Here is a 17271-nt window from a genome sequence, read left to right as displayed (position 1 = left end):
TTGCATTTATAATCAAAGTTTCATTTGTATTTCAATCTTTTTGTTCGACCCCGACTCAGTTTCGTGGCTGGGCCCCTGCAGGTCAATTATACATTTTTAGCTAAAGCTGCGTTGGATATGTTTTAACTCGTGGCAAAACCAGCGGAGAGAAGCTAAGCTGTTAAAAGTTCCGGGTTGAGCAAATAGAGAGGCAAATAGACTGGACTTTGGAGAAGGGATAAAACGACATTTGTCAGTTGATTCTGACATTCTGTTTATGAATATAGAACAAGTGCAACTGATTAATACACCATCACTTGTTACCAAAAAGCTTGCAATGATCTCTTGTATCACCAGTGACTTGTAATTTCGCTAGTAAATTTGAAGGTTCGAGCACAAAGGTACAGGGTGCCTGCGTATTCAAATTTCTGTCATTCACCCTACAAGAACATTTTCTTCCCTCTAAAATGTTTAAATCACTACAAATTTAGCATCTACAAACTGCCCTATACAACAAACTTTACACAGCTCAAGATTCCCATTTTCATTTGTATGGGAACCTTTCCTATAACTACTCTTTTACAGTAATTTTTTAATACAGATCAACATGTACAAACAAAATTATGAAAAATGAGTGTCAGCACAGCTCATTGTCCGCCAGCATCCTGTTGGACCATGTAATTGCGATTTCAAGTGTTCGTGATGAACCATCCTTTTGCCTACCATGGCTGAGGCTAAATAAACCACTATATACTCCTTCACTTACCACTTTGTCAATTTGTATTGTCAGTCTCCCTAACGTAGTCTGAAAATATTCACAAATATATTATTACTAGAATAGTGTATGAGAAAGGATTGACCCCTTTTTTTTACATTACAACAGCATTTGTATAGCAACACAATTGCATTTAACTGCTTCAATTATTGTCATATTGAAAAAGTGTTGCAGTATGAAAAGCTGTCCTGTTGTAAGAAAATTTAAACCTCTTACATTTATTTGTTGAGTAAATTACCTTTCCGAACGTACTTCTGCTTTTGCAAACAATTTCTAACTTCTGTCCCCTTGGGGGCACATCAAACGACCACTTAAAACACTGGTTCCATTCCGGAGAGGTGCTGTTGTAGATTACCTGACATTAAGAGAGACATCAAATATACGGTTCTACATAAAAATTTGAAATATCAAACCAAAAAACATATTTGATATAATGACACATTGACATGGAAATTAATATATTAAAAAAAAATCTGATCAAAGAAAGGAACACCTTGGTTTGCCGGGAAGGACCATTGCCTATCATCAGCCGACAAAAGGCATTTGTTCCACCTATAACCTGTCTTAAATTGTTTGCTCGCTCAACGGTAACAGTCAAGCAACCTGGTAAACCATGCAAAAGGTTGTGTGCTTTCTCATGAAAACTTGGTGGACAGGTTTTCAGAAGCATTTGAAGAGCAGGAATAGCTTCTGCCGCCACTGTTGCCTGAGAATTTGAAATATCTACTGACATGGTGGACCATGAATCTCTGAACAAACATAGGGAGTTTAAAGCAGAATCTTGGGCAGCCTCACTGCCAGATTTAAGTGCTACTATCAGGTGGGGGATACATAATGTAGCTGCTTCAGACACATGAAGCTTAGGAAAGTTGGAGAAGATGACATTAATGGTCTTCAAAATCTGTACATTAATTGTTGCTACTGACCACAATTCTTTCTCTAATGCAGCTGTATGCCAATACAAAAAACAATGCATGGGTAATAAGGATATGCTTATGGATGAAAAGCCTTGAAGAAGCAAACATTAAGTTCGAGCACATTGTGGGTGCCCGGCAGCAAGATATTATAACAAATATAATAACTAATTTCCATATACTAAAATGACGATAAAGATATAAACAGATCATTAAATCTCACTAAATATACAGTTGAGGCAAACCACATATTGTAAGCAGTCGGGCACCAAATTAAGGCTGCCCCGTGTTTTTGGTCCCTCTATAAATAGATGATATTGAATTGTTCACTAAATTTTATTTGTAGTATACTGAACTACCTTGGTTGTCAAATTTAAAATCAACTATACACCTCTTTGTTTGTCTATGCAATATAAAATCAAAGTATACAAGAAAAAGGTGGATATATGTAACCACTGGATTCAGCAAGGTGCTGGTGTTTTATTTGCTTATGGCAATGACTAAGTATCTCAACTTTGATATAAAACCATGTGAAGATATATGTACCAGAACTCGTAGAAGAAAACCCATAATAATCTAAACAATTGAACTACTTGGATCGGAAACGTACCAGTTAGAGATCTGATGAGCTCATTAGATACATATTCCTGAAGTGTGTGATTAGAGAATAGAATATTGATGAGCACTGCTGCCTGTGCAGCAACATCTGGGCTAGGAGATAATAACATTTCCTGAATTACCAATATTCCACCGGCTTCTGCGACCGCTCGCCTATTAGTTCTGCTATGCATGACGAAGTTTTGCAATGCACAAATTGCAACCAATTTTAATTCATCTGTGATCTGATCTTCAAGCAAACTTACCAGTGCACGACATGCGCAGACTGCATCACTGCCTCTGGCAAGTCCTTCATGCTGTGACAGGTCACCAAGAGCAAGAGCCACAAGAAGCATACCTGACAGAGATCTAGTTTGGGGATCTAGCAAGTACTGTGCCAGAGGCGCTACTGCATACTTGCACACCTTCATCTCACGTATTCTTACATTGTTGAATAGAGTTTCAAGTAGTCTTCCAGAGGCTTCCTCACATCGGTGCGACCTTAATAAGTCGATTAGAGCATCAATGGCACCGGCTTTAGCCATCAGTTCACCATAAGAAGATTCGGTCTTCTCATTGAAAACCAGTGCACTAAGAGCTACGGACACAGTGCTTTCCGAGCTTGAGAGCAACATCTTTACAAGAGCTACCAGAGGTATACTAGAGTAGTAATCAGCATTAAAATGTAACAGATTGGACAGAACCGATGCAGCTGATTCCCACAATGCATGAGAAGGTTGAGGATCATCCTGAATGATTACCGCTGCAATCTCAAATATACCCCCAGCTTCAGCAAGGGCCTTTGGCCAGATTAGAGAAAGACTTTCCAGAGCTTTTATTGCGGTTTCCTGTAAGTTTAAGATTCCAGTTCCTGCGAGATGCACAAGCGGAATAATTGCGGTTTTTGTTGTGATGTCTTGCTTAAAATGCTCCTGTGCAAGCAGATGGGAGAGCAATTCAGTAGCAAGTTGCTGAATAGCTTGAGACGGGGATTCCAGAAAGGATATTAAACGTTCAATTACTTCGCTAGGAGTGAGTTTTATAATGTCAAGACTTTGTGGTTTCTCCAAAATATTAACAAGTGCTTGCAGGGCACTGTGCTGCCCCCATAAACTAAAATCTGGACGAAGCAAAATTGTAAAGAGAGGCCCAACAATTTTTGCAGCACTATTACTTTTAGCTATGGCACTACAATTTGTCAAGATACGGAAAAGTTCGGATATTGTGGAACATAGTGAACTAGGTGCATTAGGAACTAGTGAGAGACAATTGTCAATTACTCCGGCTTTGACAATATCCAATTTGCATGGAGTTTTATCTTTTCCAAGTCGAATTAAAACAGAGATGCTTGCTTCAGTTAGCCGACTATTTGAGCCTGAAACCAAACCAACAAGGGGTTCAAGAAGATCATAACCTGCTGCAATTTCCACATTATGGTCATCATCCAACAGTCTCTCTAGAGCACAAACACCAGCTTCCACTGCTGTATCCATATCAGATTGCATAAGCAGTATGAGAGGCTCTATGCATTCAGACGCAATTGGCATTGCTCTGATACTTGAATTACTAAATAATACAAAGGAAAGTTCTGCAGCCATGGTCCTGTATTCTGTCGCAGAACTGGAAGAGAGAATTCTGTATACGGCCTCAAGCACATTCCCTTCCACATCAGACAATAAAGCAGCTCTAGACAAATCTCCAGTAGTCAACTTGATCAATGAGAGGAGGGCAACATGTTTCTCAACCTCTAACCCGGCATTGAGCAGGCCAAGCAACGGTTGAACTGCATGCACAGCCAAATCAGAGTTTCTGATGTTCTCATCATTTAATAATTCATTGAGAGCCCTAGCAGCACTTAGCCTGGAACTTCTTGAACCCATTCGCAGAACAGCTATGATCTGTTTCCCGGAGCTAATTGCAGCTTCATATCGCAGAATTTCATGATTTTTAAACAAAATTGTGAACAGCTCAGCCAACATGTTTTCAATTGAATCTTGAGGGCTCAGTGAAAGATATTTTGTCAAAGCATCCAGTGCTCCCGCTTCAGCCATTAATAATTTGTTTGCATCACTTCCTTCCGCAATACGACTCATGAGCTGAATCGAATATTTAGAAGCCCCGGGTCTATCTGGCATTGGTCTTAAAAGATCTACCAGCAATGGTATAGTCTTGCGTGCTGTGGAACCAGCTCTGATATCTTCAAGTTCAAATAGGTAATCTAAAACAACTTGATCAGGGTTTGGAACTAAACAAAATTCTTCAGACAAAGCAATAAGATTGGGCACATCTAATTCAACAAATCCAATCAGATTAATCAACCGCACAATTGCTCCTGAATTCGCAACTGCAAGTTTTAAACCCTTGCTTCCATTACAAACAATACTAGCCATAGCTTGGGCAGCAAAGTATTTGTCAATCACTTCATCAGATTCTAGCACGACGGCAAGTGATGGTATGATGCGCAAGGTGGCAGGCGATGAAACAACAGTTGCATCCTGGAATAATATGGCCAAGAGAAGGGCACTTATCCATATACCCTCATTATCCCCTGAAGCTGCCTGTGATTGAAAGAAGTGTTGTTTACATGGGCAAATAGATATTTAATTACACATGAAAATACAAACATCATAACAAAATCAAGTAGACATGCATTGCTTTCCGTCAATGCTAACATACTACAATCCATAACAAGCTCATTGGAAACTGATATTAAAATCAATATGCATCCTCATATAGCACAACAAATCCATGATCCCTGGCCTACAGATAATCTATTGCTGTTTAAGGATTGGATAAAATCACAACAAATTGACCTTCAGTTCAAATAAACATCTTGAGTTGCAAGAATTGTTGATCACTCAATTCCTTACACAAACACACACTCCTACAATAACATAGCCCCTTGTTCGTAGATACTTAATTCCTTACACAAACACACACTCTTACATAGCAGAAACTAATCAAGGATGGACTTTTACTGTGCTTAAATGAAGATCCACTTGTAGAGATGGTGGGGAAGTGAATATAGATCAAAGACAATTTCTGTACAAAGTAAATTAAATGTAATGGGTAATATTTATGAAAATATTATATTTCGCTTTGTGTGAGAACATACGTTCTGTTTTAATATTTACTGATGATTATCATTAGCATAGCTCTAGATTCATACATCGTAAACAGATATCATCTTTAAACCAGATCAGTTCGGCACACAATGCAAGGGACAAGGTTGTTTTTTACAGGAACTGTGTGGGCTGTGGAACAATGATTGCATGTGCGCCAAAGGCGTCTTCTAAGCATACCCTAAGCCTATGCTACGAGCTGGGGATTTAAGCAAGGCGGCCTCCTGTTTATGTCCTACATGTTGGTTCTTTAAACCACACCCTCCCCGTTATATCAGTTAGGAGCTTAATAGGCCTACTAACGCCCCATTACACCATTCAGATATAGGGGCAATCCAGCTAGTGCTAGAGCCATTTTTCTTTAAGTCTCAAATTCCTACATATAGCAACGGCACCTTAATGCTAAAGGCGGAGTGACAGAACTAACTTTTTCTTTTCGCACCGGGGGTTTGATGACTCACTCCGTCCATCCCCCTAAAAAAGAAAGCAGCCAGAAAAGACATTCTCCCTGACTCCCAACCCCATGCACAAAATTCACAATTGCTAATGCCTGATCAATAATTACTGTACCTTTTTCTTTCTGAAAGTACACAGGTGATCTTAGCATTAATTTTACAGATTAAATGGACTAAATTATTAGCCAATAGTGAACCAAATTTTAATTTCCCTGCAAACTACGATGCCTGAAAAAACTTGGTAATGTTTTTTGTACTTAACAATTAGCCATCAACATGTTTATTAACATCTAAAAACAATGCTTCGAATATATGATCTGCATATTATTGCTTATCATTCAAGATCAGCGATAAAGTTCTATAGGTCTGTTATAGAAGTTTACGAAGAACGGTATAAAGGATGAAGGCGATGAATCTGGTGACTGTAAACTAAACATTTGCATCAGAGCCTAACCTGTGGACCGGTAGTGTAACGTGCAAGCTTTTCAGAAAGTGCCTCAAGCCCACCAGCTTCCGCTACAAGGTTTTTGTTTTTGACGTGAAAGGAAGATAGAATGGATAGCAACCATAAGGCCACAGTACCACCCAAAATAGTGGCCGGATCAGGAATCTCAAAATCACCGGCTTCTTGGAAGGGAGTTTTCTCCGCAAAACCTCTAGGAGCTGCAACTTCAATTTCTATAGAATTGCAGCTAGAATTTTTCTTTGTCATCTCTACCAACGTATATATAAGAGGTCTTAGAGATCCTGATGCACCAAGTGCATCAATTGTATTGCTTTTATGTTCTTTAGCAGCAGATATCATTAATGCAGTCGCTCCAACTCTCACTTCTAAACAGGTAGAGTTTATTATCCTTTTAGCCAGCGAAGCAATTGTTCTTAAATTTGCAACCAGAGAGTCACCAAGAAGAGCTGAATGGTCTGAACAAAGTCTAGATAAAATTTCAATTGCCTTATCTTGCACTGAAGATGTTCCATCAGCCAGGCAGTGCATGAGTGGGTCTAAGTTTGATGGAACCTCCGCAAGGGCAGTCCATGAGGAGAAACTCCAGTTCCCACTCCGCTTTGTCCGGGACATAAGTGCAACTACTTCTAAAGACTCTGCAGCTTCATTCACATTCATATCCATGCCCTTTAAGGAACTAACAATTTCAAGAACAGTTAAACGACATTGCGCATTATTTATGAGCACATCACCTACTGGAAAATGCCTCATCAATTGGAGAAGAGCACGTGAAGCACTTTTCTTTCCTTCCAAACTTCCGTCACTCAGGACTCTTATCAACGCTGACACAACATCTTCTGCCAGTGCTTCTGCTGCTATCTTTGAATCAGATAAAAGATTGGCCAATGCAGCCACTGCAGTCTCTGCAGCAGCAATAAAAGAATTTTTTGCTAACTTTATAAGGGGTTTAACATCCCCTTCCGCAATAGAAAACATCTTGTTCCTAGACTTGGTCCTGATCGGACGAATGAGATGACCCAAGGTGCGTGCAGATTCGGCTGCAATGATCTGGGTGCTACTATTAAGAAGCATCAAGCAAGGATTCACTACTTCATCCATTGCAAGACTATCACATATATCTTGTCGGCTGCTGAAAAGATCAGCCAAGACACAGGCCGCGCACCCTTGGGTCTCCTCATCTGAAGAACGAAGAACCTGGACAAGTGATCTCAGTCCTTTATTAGCAGCAGCTCCTTTGTCTACCAGGTCACTTTGCGATGCCGTAGCCAGTACATGACCAAGAATTTTAATTATGTAGACCTTTGAGGTTGGAAGCTCCCCCTGTAGTAAAGCTAATAACTGATTAATTGTGGGAGAATCAGCTACGCGTATAATTTTTATTAAAGCCTTTGCTGATGCTTCTTGTCCCACTGGTCCACCATTTTTTAGAACCCACAAGAATGCCGAAACAGCCCCTGCACTTTCCACACATGCACAGATTTCTTCACTGTGACAACACAAATTCCATAAAATATGTGCCGAGTCCTCCCTTCCCTTCTCAGATCCCATTTCTAGCAGCTGGACAAGTGGAGGAATCCCACCAGCAGCGGTAATCGCCCACTTGCTCTCATCAACTTGGTCAGCAAGGACTGCAAGCATCCCAACAGCATATTCTTGATTTTGCTCACTAGATAAGCCTAGTAGTGAAACGAGTAACTGAATTCCATCTCTTTTACCAATAGCTTCCCAGATGCCAATTCCATCACAGCATAAGCTTATTAAAGAGAGTATTAAAGAATCCTGAACATCATCAATAGCAGTTGTTATGAGTCCAATCAAAAGCCTTTTAGAGTGTGACTGCTCAATGGTTACTGAAAGAAAGGGATTTCCATACAGGCTGGCCATAGCCTCAAGGACACACCCCTGAACCAGCTTATTATCACGCGGCTTTAAAAGGATTGTTAGAGTTCTTTCAATTTTTGTTGCGTCAAATGAATCTTCCTCGAAACCAGATTTCTGCTCATAAATCATCAATAAATAAGCAAGTGTCCCAATTATATCAGCAATTGGAGCAGCAAAGTGTGGCGACTGGCATAGCTCCATAAGATATAGTACTAATGAAGACATACCACCACAAACATTAGCTAATGCTTGTGCTGCACGGATCTGAAGGACCTGGGCGCCCTCTCCTTGCATACACTCCTTTGAAGGGGCAACTACAGCTCTGATGAGAAGTGGCACACCTTCTGCATCTTTAACAGCATTTCTAGCCTCGGTTGACTTCAAAGTAATAGCTTCCAATGCATCAGCAGCACTTGCACGGGAAGAAACATTGTTTTCCTTGCCCAATAATCTCAATAAAGCTCCGACGGCTCCAGAATCAATTAGTTTAGGTATGCTATCACTAAAAGCCATCAGTAGGCGGGATAATAGAGATGCTGCATTTGACTGAGCAACATCATTGCTAGACGAAAGAAGTCCCACAATTACATTTAATCCTCCGGCCTCAAGTGTTGCTCTCCAGAACCCATCTTCATCACTGCATAAATTTCTTAAAGCCCCGGTTAAAAAACCTTCCACAACTTTGTCTTCTTTGTTACGGGGGTCTAGCTGCTCCCACAAAGTTGGAACTACCCCTTCTATGATAAATATTTTTGTTCCTACATGATCATCCAAAAGTCCAACTGCTGAAACTACATATATAGCTTCTGCTGCTGCCTTTCTTGCCTCAAGTGATTCTGATTTCAACAGCGAGAGTAGGGGTGGAATGCATCCACCAAGAAGAACTTTCAATCGTAAATCTTCATCTTTGCACAGAACACTCAATATTGTAGCAACATTCACTTTTGATACCAGGGTGCCACTCCGCAGAATAGATATAAATAATGGCATTGCTTGAGCATGTGAGCCAATAAGAGCTCGTGCTTCCTTCCTTGCCCTGGTAATACCCAGCAATCTTGTTGTAATAAGTTCTTTTTCCTGTGGTGAAAATGTTTTTGCATGAAGCTGCTCAAGAAGATTGGCAACCCTTGATATTATACTATCCGGATCATCCAAATTTGTACTTCCGTCTACTTTCCTGAGAGAGAAAAGGTAGTCGTTCGGTGGGAGAATCAGCATACAGATTAAAATAGTGGATGCAATAATTAGCCAAAAAATACTCCTTTGAGAGTTGAGCATTATCGAAGGAGTCCAGCTTTCTAATTTAAAAGATGACAGAATCAGCAAAATATTTAAAGATTTTGACTGAAGCCTAGTGAAGAGAGTATATTTTACAAAATGTTTAAATTTTTTAACATTAGCTTAGAGCAATGTAATATGCTTACACCAAGTACTACGTAGTACGTACAATAAGAAGGTAGTCATTGTTACAACATTTTATTAGGCATCTTAAAAGTTGACTAGTATCAAACTCCGGTATGTAAAAAGTCATTATGACTTACCTAACTTCATGAGTGGATGATGATTGAAGCCTTCTAAGCACAGGGGGGGGAAACTTCGACATTTTACCCAGACTCCACTTTAGAACCCGCCTATTGCTCCTGCAATTTGCAAAAAGTGAAACCTATCAAACGCCGCTTAGGCACTAGCATGATGCAGCACTGGGTAATATAGAGCAACTGTACATGACAACTTAAACAAAGAATTATAATCCTAACAAACTCGACTGATCCAAGTCGATAAGTCTAAAATAATGTTTAATAAGAATAATAAAAATTAAAGTTAAATACAATATAGGTTTATGTAGCTTACCCTTTGCGCAAGGTGTGTATCTCTATTTCATTTAACTCATTCTGTGTACCTAAACTATACAAAAACACAAAATGTGTACCGCTGTTAGAGAGAAATAAACGGAGTCATGGTAGGTTAGGTTTGCTATGAACATTTATGCCATTCAAGTACTTCCGTCCGGTATCTTAAACAATCAACATATCCTGGTATCTATGCTATAGCACTTGTCAATTTAATTTAATTTCTCGGCGTGGCATTTTTCCTGCCATTATCATACCCATGAGTATATTCTCTCATTGCCTATATACAGCTCTATATATACTAAATTGGAAGCTGGTATACAAGGCACTAGTTGGTTTCTTAGAGACTTGATGATCACTTAGCTTACTACCAAAGAATGTCCTGACTATAGTTGTAAGCATAATACCTTCAACCCTTAGTGTTAGGAGTTATCCCACATCTTTTGTGGGAGGGGCAGTTTGTTAGAATATAAACAACCGGAAAACTCCATTTAGTATGAGGCCTTTTGGGAGTGACCCAAAACCAAACCCTCCAGAAGTGACCTAGGAGGAGGCAGATGGGCTCAAGGAAGAGGCAGACGAGCTTTCCAAAATGGGTCTAGGGGGCTCAAGGAAGAGGCAGACGAGCTTTCCAGAATGGGGGAGTCAAAAAGCCCAAGGATTCCAGTATGGGTCCAGGGGGAGCATATCACACAATCAGAAGGGAATCTGCAGGTGTCGAGCCCGATGTGTAAAGGGGGAGACTGTTAGGAGTTGTCCCACATCGTTTGTTGGGGAGCAGATCGTTCCAGGGGGAGCAGATCGATCAGGAGGTAGATTTGGCAGGTGTCGAGCCCGATGTGTAAAGGGGGAGATTGTTGGGAGTTGTCCCACATATCGTTTGTTGAAGGACATTGCTCCGCAAGCCCAACACCATATAAGTGACACCAATTACTAATTGTGAATTGATCGATTTGGAATTGCCCATGATCAATTTACAATCAAGTATTATTTTGGTGGTTATTTTGATACAAATCCTTGGCGGTGATATGTGTGATTTTGATAAAATTAGTATAATAGATATAGGTAATGTGTTCAATGAGAGTGGCGTGACTGTTGGATTTTTGGATTTGTGTTACAGACTCCCACACTCAGAAAATGGATGTTGCTTTATTCCCTTTAAATTACAGATTCTAATGCAGATGTAGTTTCAAGATGTAGAATCTATGTTGAATCACCATTTAGCAAGGCTACTAGTACTGAAATGTGTAGGAATCTTTGCTCATCTAGGATAATGTATGTTTATTGTAAAAGTTCAAACCCGCTAAGCCAAGAAAAAATAAATTTTGGCCCTTCATCTTGGTTGAAGTTTGACTACATTGATGATATCATATGTGCCCAACGTGAAAAAGAGCAGCTATAACAGTTGTTATCATTAAAGGGAATTAACAAAGACTTTAATGATACAGAAGACATTTTTGAAGCACTTGGGCAAGTTACAATTGAGTACCAAGAGCATGGTGATAATTGTCATGGTAGTTTTCATGGTGATATTTCTAACTTACAATACTGATGAAGATGTCACTGCTGTTTGAATAAGAAAAAGAAGACAAAAATCAGTAGTGAATGCTGTGAATGCTAGTGAAATTATTAAGACAACAACAAATTTTAAATCCATTTGAGAGGGTGATATCTAGATTCTACTTGACTTAAGTGAGAGGTGACAGTGATCAAGAAACAAAGTTGCTAACAGCACAGCACCGATGATGAAGATCATGAACTGCATTCTTCTACCTTCAATGATGAAGAAGATGGGGAACAACATTTTTTATTTTTATAAAAAAATTATGTAGAACATTGTTGATGTTTTTAATGCATGAACCACACTAAAGCAACCACAGAAAATACAACGCATTAATATTGAAAATAAAAAAATGTTGATGGTTTACGATACCGGACTGCAGTACTTTAATGGCAAACATGTTCATAACAAGTTTACTATGACCTTGTATTTCTCTCAAACGGCAATAGACATTTTTTTGCAAATCTTTATGTAGTTAAAGTACATAGAATGAGCCATGCATAGGGAGTAAACTATAGATATCTAATAATTATCTAGCATACAAGTAGGCTTGTGGTCAAATAACAATAGCAATAACCAGAGATTTGATTAGCTGAAATCGGCGATTTGGGGCAAATCCTTAAAATGATGAAATTAGTACAATTCACCACTTACAGTTACATAAATCACAAATAATCTGCATCAAGATTAGCGGTTTGAACTACACAGATCACTAGTCACGGCTCTCAATTTAAGACGGTTCTCATTGGAATTTGGGCATGACCTTTTAGAAGTATCATGAAAACTTACAATCACAGCACAACCTTCCAACTCCAAAGTAAAAGAGCAATTCATAAGAATCTTTCAGTAATGTAAGTAATAGGTAATGCTAGTAATAGTAAGAATAATTACCAAGACTGAATTGTTCTACCAATTAGTAGGTCGAATACCTATTGCACAACTTGATAATTATGATCCATACCTTAACCAAGATCATATTCTACTGAACAAGTTTTTATCACTCTAGAGAAATATTAAATGGGGAAAAATGCAGAAACAAATCACCTTAACCGATAAAATGGATGAATATTTCCCCCGAAATCCCTTCCTTCAAAATAAACAGAGTTCTTTCATCACAATATCATAGTAACCCACATTGAATAAACCCCGGTTACAGCTAAATTTGCTTAAATGATGAAGAAGCAAGCTTAAACCAGTAAATTTCCTGTAAAATTCAAGAACCATATGAGACTTCCAAAACCATCAAAACCCAGTTACAAAATCAAAAACAAATTAAAAAATAAGCATACATTATCCAAAACAGAAAAAAGAAAATACCAATTACAATTCAGAGCCCCATTAATTAAATAAATCAAAGAAATAGTATAAACAAAAGATGAAATCAAGAACCAAGTTATAAAGAAAATGTAAATTACAAGACAAAATGTCATGTTATAACACACAGACAAACAATGAAATATACGTAAACATACATGAGATTACCTTGAAAAAGTAGAGTCTGGGAAAGAAGAACATAGAGGGTAGAGGAGGATTGATTGAAGGGAGGGAGGGAGGGAGGGAAATAAGATCAAAAATTAATTTTCTGGGGACTTATTTAATTTTATTTATTCTTAGTTTAAATTTAGTGATTAAGTTGTTGGGCTAATTTTACATGCTTGCATTGTTTGGTTGGCATGTTGATTTGATGATGGGACAAGTTACAGAGAAACCAGGCGAAACGCTCGGTTCTGGTCCCTGTAATAGAACCAGCCTTTTGCTGACGGAGTTTGCTTTCAAATTTCTATCAGGGCAAAATGCTGAAAATAAATTACTTTCCTCCCACCATTTATCAGGGCAAAATGCTGAAAATAAATTACTTTCCTCCCACCATTTTCCCCACACTAAATACGTATTATATATATAGAGAGAAAAGTTTAGTGGAGACCCATTTTTAGATGGAGACTCGAAAACCAATTATAGACCGTTAAGATTAAGAAGGATCTGATGGATCAGATATTTTTATTTCTTTTAACAAGACATTTACACACATACACATACATCTATAATACATTTGTTTAACATCACAATAATTTTTATATTAGATTTAAATAATATCTTTACCATCAACTTATAATATATCATCTTTAATGCAAACAAGATTTTGAGTTAAATACAAGATCTTTTTTCTAGTCCTTCATGTCAAATAAACGTGTTCTGCAAATAAATTTCAATTTTCTTTTTTGTTTTTGGTAATGATCAGAAGATATAACTAATGATCAGAGAAGGGTATTCGGGGCAACCACTTGTGCTGCACTTCAATCTCCACCACCTTGTTTTATATATTATGTTCTGCATGCCTAATTATAATTTATCTAGATTTTAGTGATAGTTGAAAATTGTTGATATATAGTTTTGCATGAATAGTTGTATGTGAAATTATGCTAATTATATTATATTTTTTGACATTTTGCAAGTATGTTCTAAAGTTCTGCACATTCACTATAAATGTTATGCACACTATAAATGTTATGCACATTGTGGATAGTTTTACGCACATTTTTCACCATTTTTTATATAGTGAATGATTGTTACGGGAAAGGTGATGGCATAAAAGATTGTCAGTTAATTTTTATATAATAACTACCCGACCTAATTTTGTGTTGAGTCTACATCACAAGATATAATCTAATCCAACGGTTATAAATAAAGTCTCCATGGTCTCCAGATTAAATAGGTCTCCACATAACTCAACTCTATATATATATGTGTATTTTATTTTTATATTTTTTGAAAGCACATTTTTAATTTTTTAAAAAATAACAAAACATATGTGTATTCCTTTTAATAAAAAAATAAGGGAATATGTATTCAGAAAAATATTTTAAAAAATAACAAAATATATGTGTATTCCTTTTAATAAAAAAATTAAAGGAATACATATTTAGAAAATACATATTCACTACAATACAAAATGTCAATACATATTTTCATAATCATATTTTTTGTTATTTTTGAAAAAATTGGAACACGCATGTGTATTTATTGAGTATTTTGGCGTGAACCTCCCGTCAATAGTATTTTGGGTATTTACCACTAAAAATGGTGGATATTTTGATTTTTCGCCTCTCTAAAATTAGACTTTTTAAATATATTTATTAATTTTAAAATATTTTTATATAATATTTTTTGATAATAAATTTAACCATGCTTTAATTATGTTGATAAATTTTTATAATAATTTATATGTATTAAAAATGTATAATTGAGAGATTGTAATCTTATAATTTAATAATAAAGATGATAAATTTTATTTAATTGATTACATGTATTGTTTAGAATTACGAATACAAATTTAAATTTTTAATGTTGTTTTCATTAGTATTCGAACCTTGAAATTTTGATACGAGCCTAAACATAAACTATTTTTAATATTGTTGAGAAAATTTGAAACTTAGGTTGTTTACAGAACAAATTAAATAGCGAATATCATGAATTTCAAACCACTTATTCATGTAATGTAAATTAACGGCTGATATTTTTTTGACCGTTGAATCGAACGATGAACACTTATACCCCATTTTACACCCCATTTTACTTGGTATAGTATAGTATATATAGTACTGATGTCTAGTTAATTATTACAAGGCATTTTAATAATTTGATTTTTACAATTTTACGTAATCATTGCTTTTTAAAAAAACTTAATTGATTAGTTACTTACTTTTTAATTAATATAACAGTTTTAATGAACTAAATTTTTTTATTATATGTTATTATATTTAATTTGTATATTTCAATTAAATTTTTCAATTAATTATTATCTCTACAATTGTCGAATAGTTCAGATTACTAACTTCTTAAACACTCCTTAATGGTGTTTAATTTAATTTCTTTTCCTTTTTATACATAAACAAGTATCAATTCATTCCGTACTTCCGGACCCCTCCTAAAATCATACATGAAAAGGCCTTTTTATATGATCAAACGATCAATTGCACGAAATAAAAGATCATGAATGGATACGCGAATATCTAAAATCTCATATAATTTATGTTAGATATATTTGATAATGTCATGGCTAATATGATTTTTGTTTAGTTTTCAGATCTTACTTAACAGGACAAATCAGTACTTATACTGGAAGTCAGGAGTTAAGGATATCAGTACTTATATTATCAGGAGATAATCATCAGAAGTTGGATATCAGAACTTAAGTGTTAAAGGACGATCAGATAAGGACAGTAGCTGATTAAAGGAAAGAAGATCGAGATAAATATAAGAAGAGATATACATGAAGAAGGAGTTCCGTGAAGAATGGAATACTTGGAAGAAAAGATATCTGATTGATATATTTTAGGAAGCAGAATTATATTCCATATCAATTAGCGATTATCTTGTAACTGTGTAGTATATAAACACACACATAGGGTTTACACTATAAGTGTTATCATATTCGAGAAGATTATTTATTGTAACCTTAGCAGCTCTCGTGATATTTGTTCATCACTGAGAGGTAACAGTTCCATACTGTAACAGAGTTTATTGTTTCAATAAAGTTTGTTTTCTGTTACTTAAGATATTAAAGTTCGATTTGATTGTATTTTACACTGTATTCACCCCCTCTATAGTGTGTGTGACCTAACAAGTGGTATCAGAGCCTATCTGTTAACACACATACAGTTAAAGATCCAAACACAATCATGACTGACACAGAAACTCCAACTAAGCCTACCAAAACTGAAGAACCTCCAAAGACACAAATCCAAAGTCGGTATGAAACCATCAGATTCCCATACTGAGACCATCTGAATATGCCATATGGAAGGTGAGGATGACCATGTTTCTGGAAGCTACAGATTCAGAATATCTTGATAGAATCAAGGAAGGGCCTCACAAACCAACCAAGCTCGCTGTTGCAGTTGTAGGTGAAGCAGCAAAGACCGTACCAAAGGAGAAGATTGATTATACTGCTGAAGATATAGCATCAATTGCTAAGGATGCTAAGGTACGACACTTACTGCATAGTGCCATTGATAATGTAATGTCAAACAGGGTAATTAACTGCAAGACTGCTAAGGAGATATGGGATGCTCTGGAAACAAGGTGTTAGGGAACCGACACAATTAAGAAGAACAGGAAGATAATACTCACTCAAGAGTATGAACACTTTGACTCAAAGGCTAATGAGTCATTGACTGATTTATATGATAGATTTGTCAAACTCTTGAATGATCTGTCACTGGTTAATAAGGAGTATGACCTTGAAGATTCAAACCTTAAATTCCTGTTAGCTCTTCCTGAATGTCAGGATTTGAAGGCAACAACAATAAGAGACAATTACAATCTTGATGAAACAACTCTTGATGAAATTTATGGAATGCTCAAGACTCATGAACTTGAGATGGAACAAAGAAGCAAGAGGAAAGGAGGAAAGTCAAGGACAGTTGCTCTTAAGGCTGAAGAAGAATCCCCCAAGGCAGCTACCTCAAGGAAAGACAAGGGTAAAGCTCTTTTCACAAAATCTGATACTGAGTCATCAAGTTCTGAAAGTGATGATGACTCAGATTCTGAAAGCTTGCCTGAGACTGATGCTGATGAGGAGATGATGAAGCTGTGTGCTCTTATGGTGAAAGGGATCACAAAGATTGCATACAGGAAGTTCAGGAAGGGAAAGAAGTTTTCCAGGAAAGGC

General features: G+C 36.8%; 1 protein-coding gene across 3 annotated transcripts; it reads right to left on the bottom strand.

Annotated features, from left to right (window-relative positions):
- Positions 1–311: 311 nt before the first annotated feature.
- On the bottom strand, positions 312–13384 carry LOC141712884 (protein CELLULOSE SYNTHASE INTERACTIVE 3-like). Of its 3 annotated transcripts, XM_074515994.1 has the most exons (9): positions 13083–13384; positions 12645–12804; positions 10041–10094; positions 9731–9829; positions 6297–9366; positions 2279–4823; positions 1248–1702; positions 993–1109; positions 312–784 (listed from the first exon to the last, which is right to left on the bottom strand). In XM_074515994.1, the coding sequence occupies exons 4-9, from the start codon at positions 9790–9792 to the stop codon at positions 617–619; spliced, it is 6417 nt and encodes a 2138-aa protein (XP_074372095.1). In that variant the 5' UTR covers positions 9793–9829; positions 10041–10094; positions 12645–12804; positions 13083–13384; the 3' UTR covers positions 312–616. The 3 variants fall into 3 exon arrangements, with proteins under 3 accessions (XP_074372095.1, XP_074372094.1, XP_074372096.1); XM_074515993.1 differs by lacking the exon at positions 10041–10094; XM_074515995.1 differs by lacking the exons at positions 9731–9829; positions 10041–10094; positions 12645–12804; positions 13083–13384 and having other exon boundaries at positions 6297–8303; positions 8417–8564.
- Between the last annotated feature and the right edge of the window lie 3887 nt (positions 13385–17271).

The sequence above is a fragment of the Apium graveolens genome, chromosome 3 (assembly GCF_009905375.1).
Source record: "Apium graveolens cultivar Ventura chromosome 3, ASM990537v1, whole genome shotgun sequence".
Lineage (NCBI taxonomy): Eukaryota > Viridiplantae > Streptophyta > Magnoliopsida > Apiales > Apiaceae > Apium > Apium graveolens.
This window is presented reverse-complemented; position numbering and strand designations above follow the sequence as displayed.

Excerpts from the sequence above, each read along its gene's own strand:
- LOC141712884 (XM_074515994.1), bottom strand. The coding sequence starts at position 9,792 with ATGTCGAAGTTTCCCCCCCCTGTGCTTAGAAGGCTTCAATCATCATCC. Across the intron at positions 9,367-9,730 it reads TCATCCACTCATGAAGTTAG|GAAAGTAGACGGAAGTACAA; the intron begins GTAAGTCATAAT and ends TTTCTCTCTCAG. Across the intron at positions 1,703-2,278 it reads GCTCATCAGATCTCTAACTG|CTGCATTAGAGAAAGAATTG; the intron begins GTACGTTTCCGA and ends ATTGGCATACAG.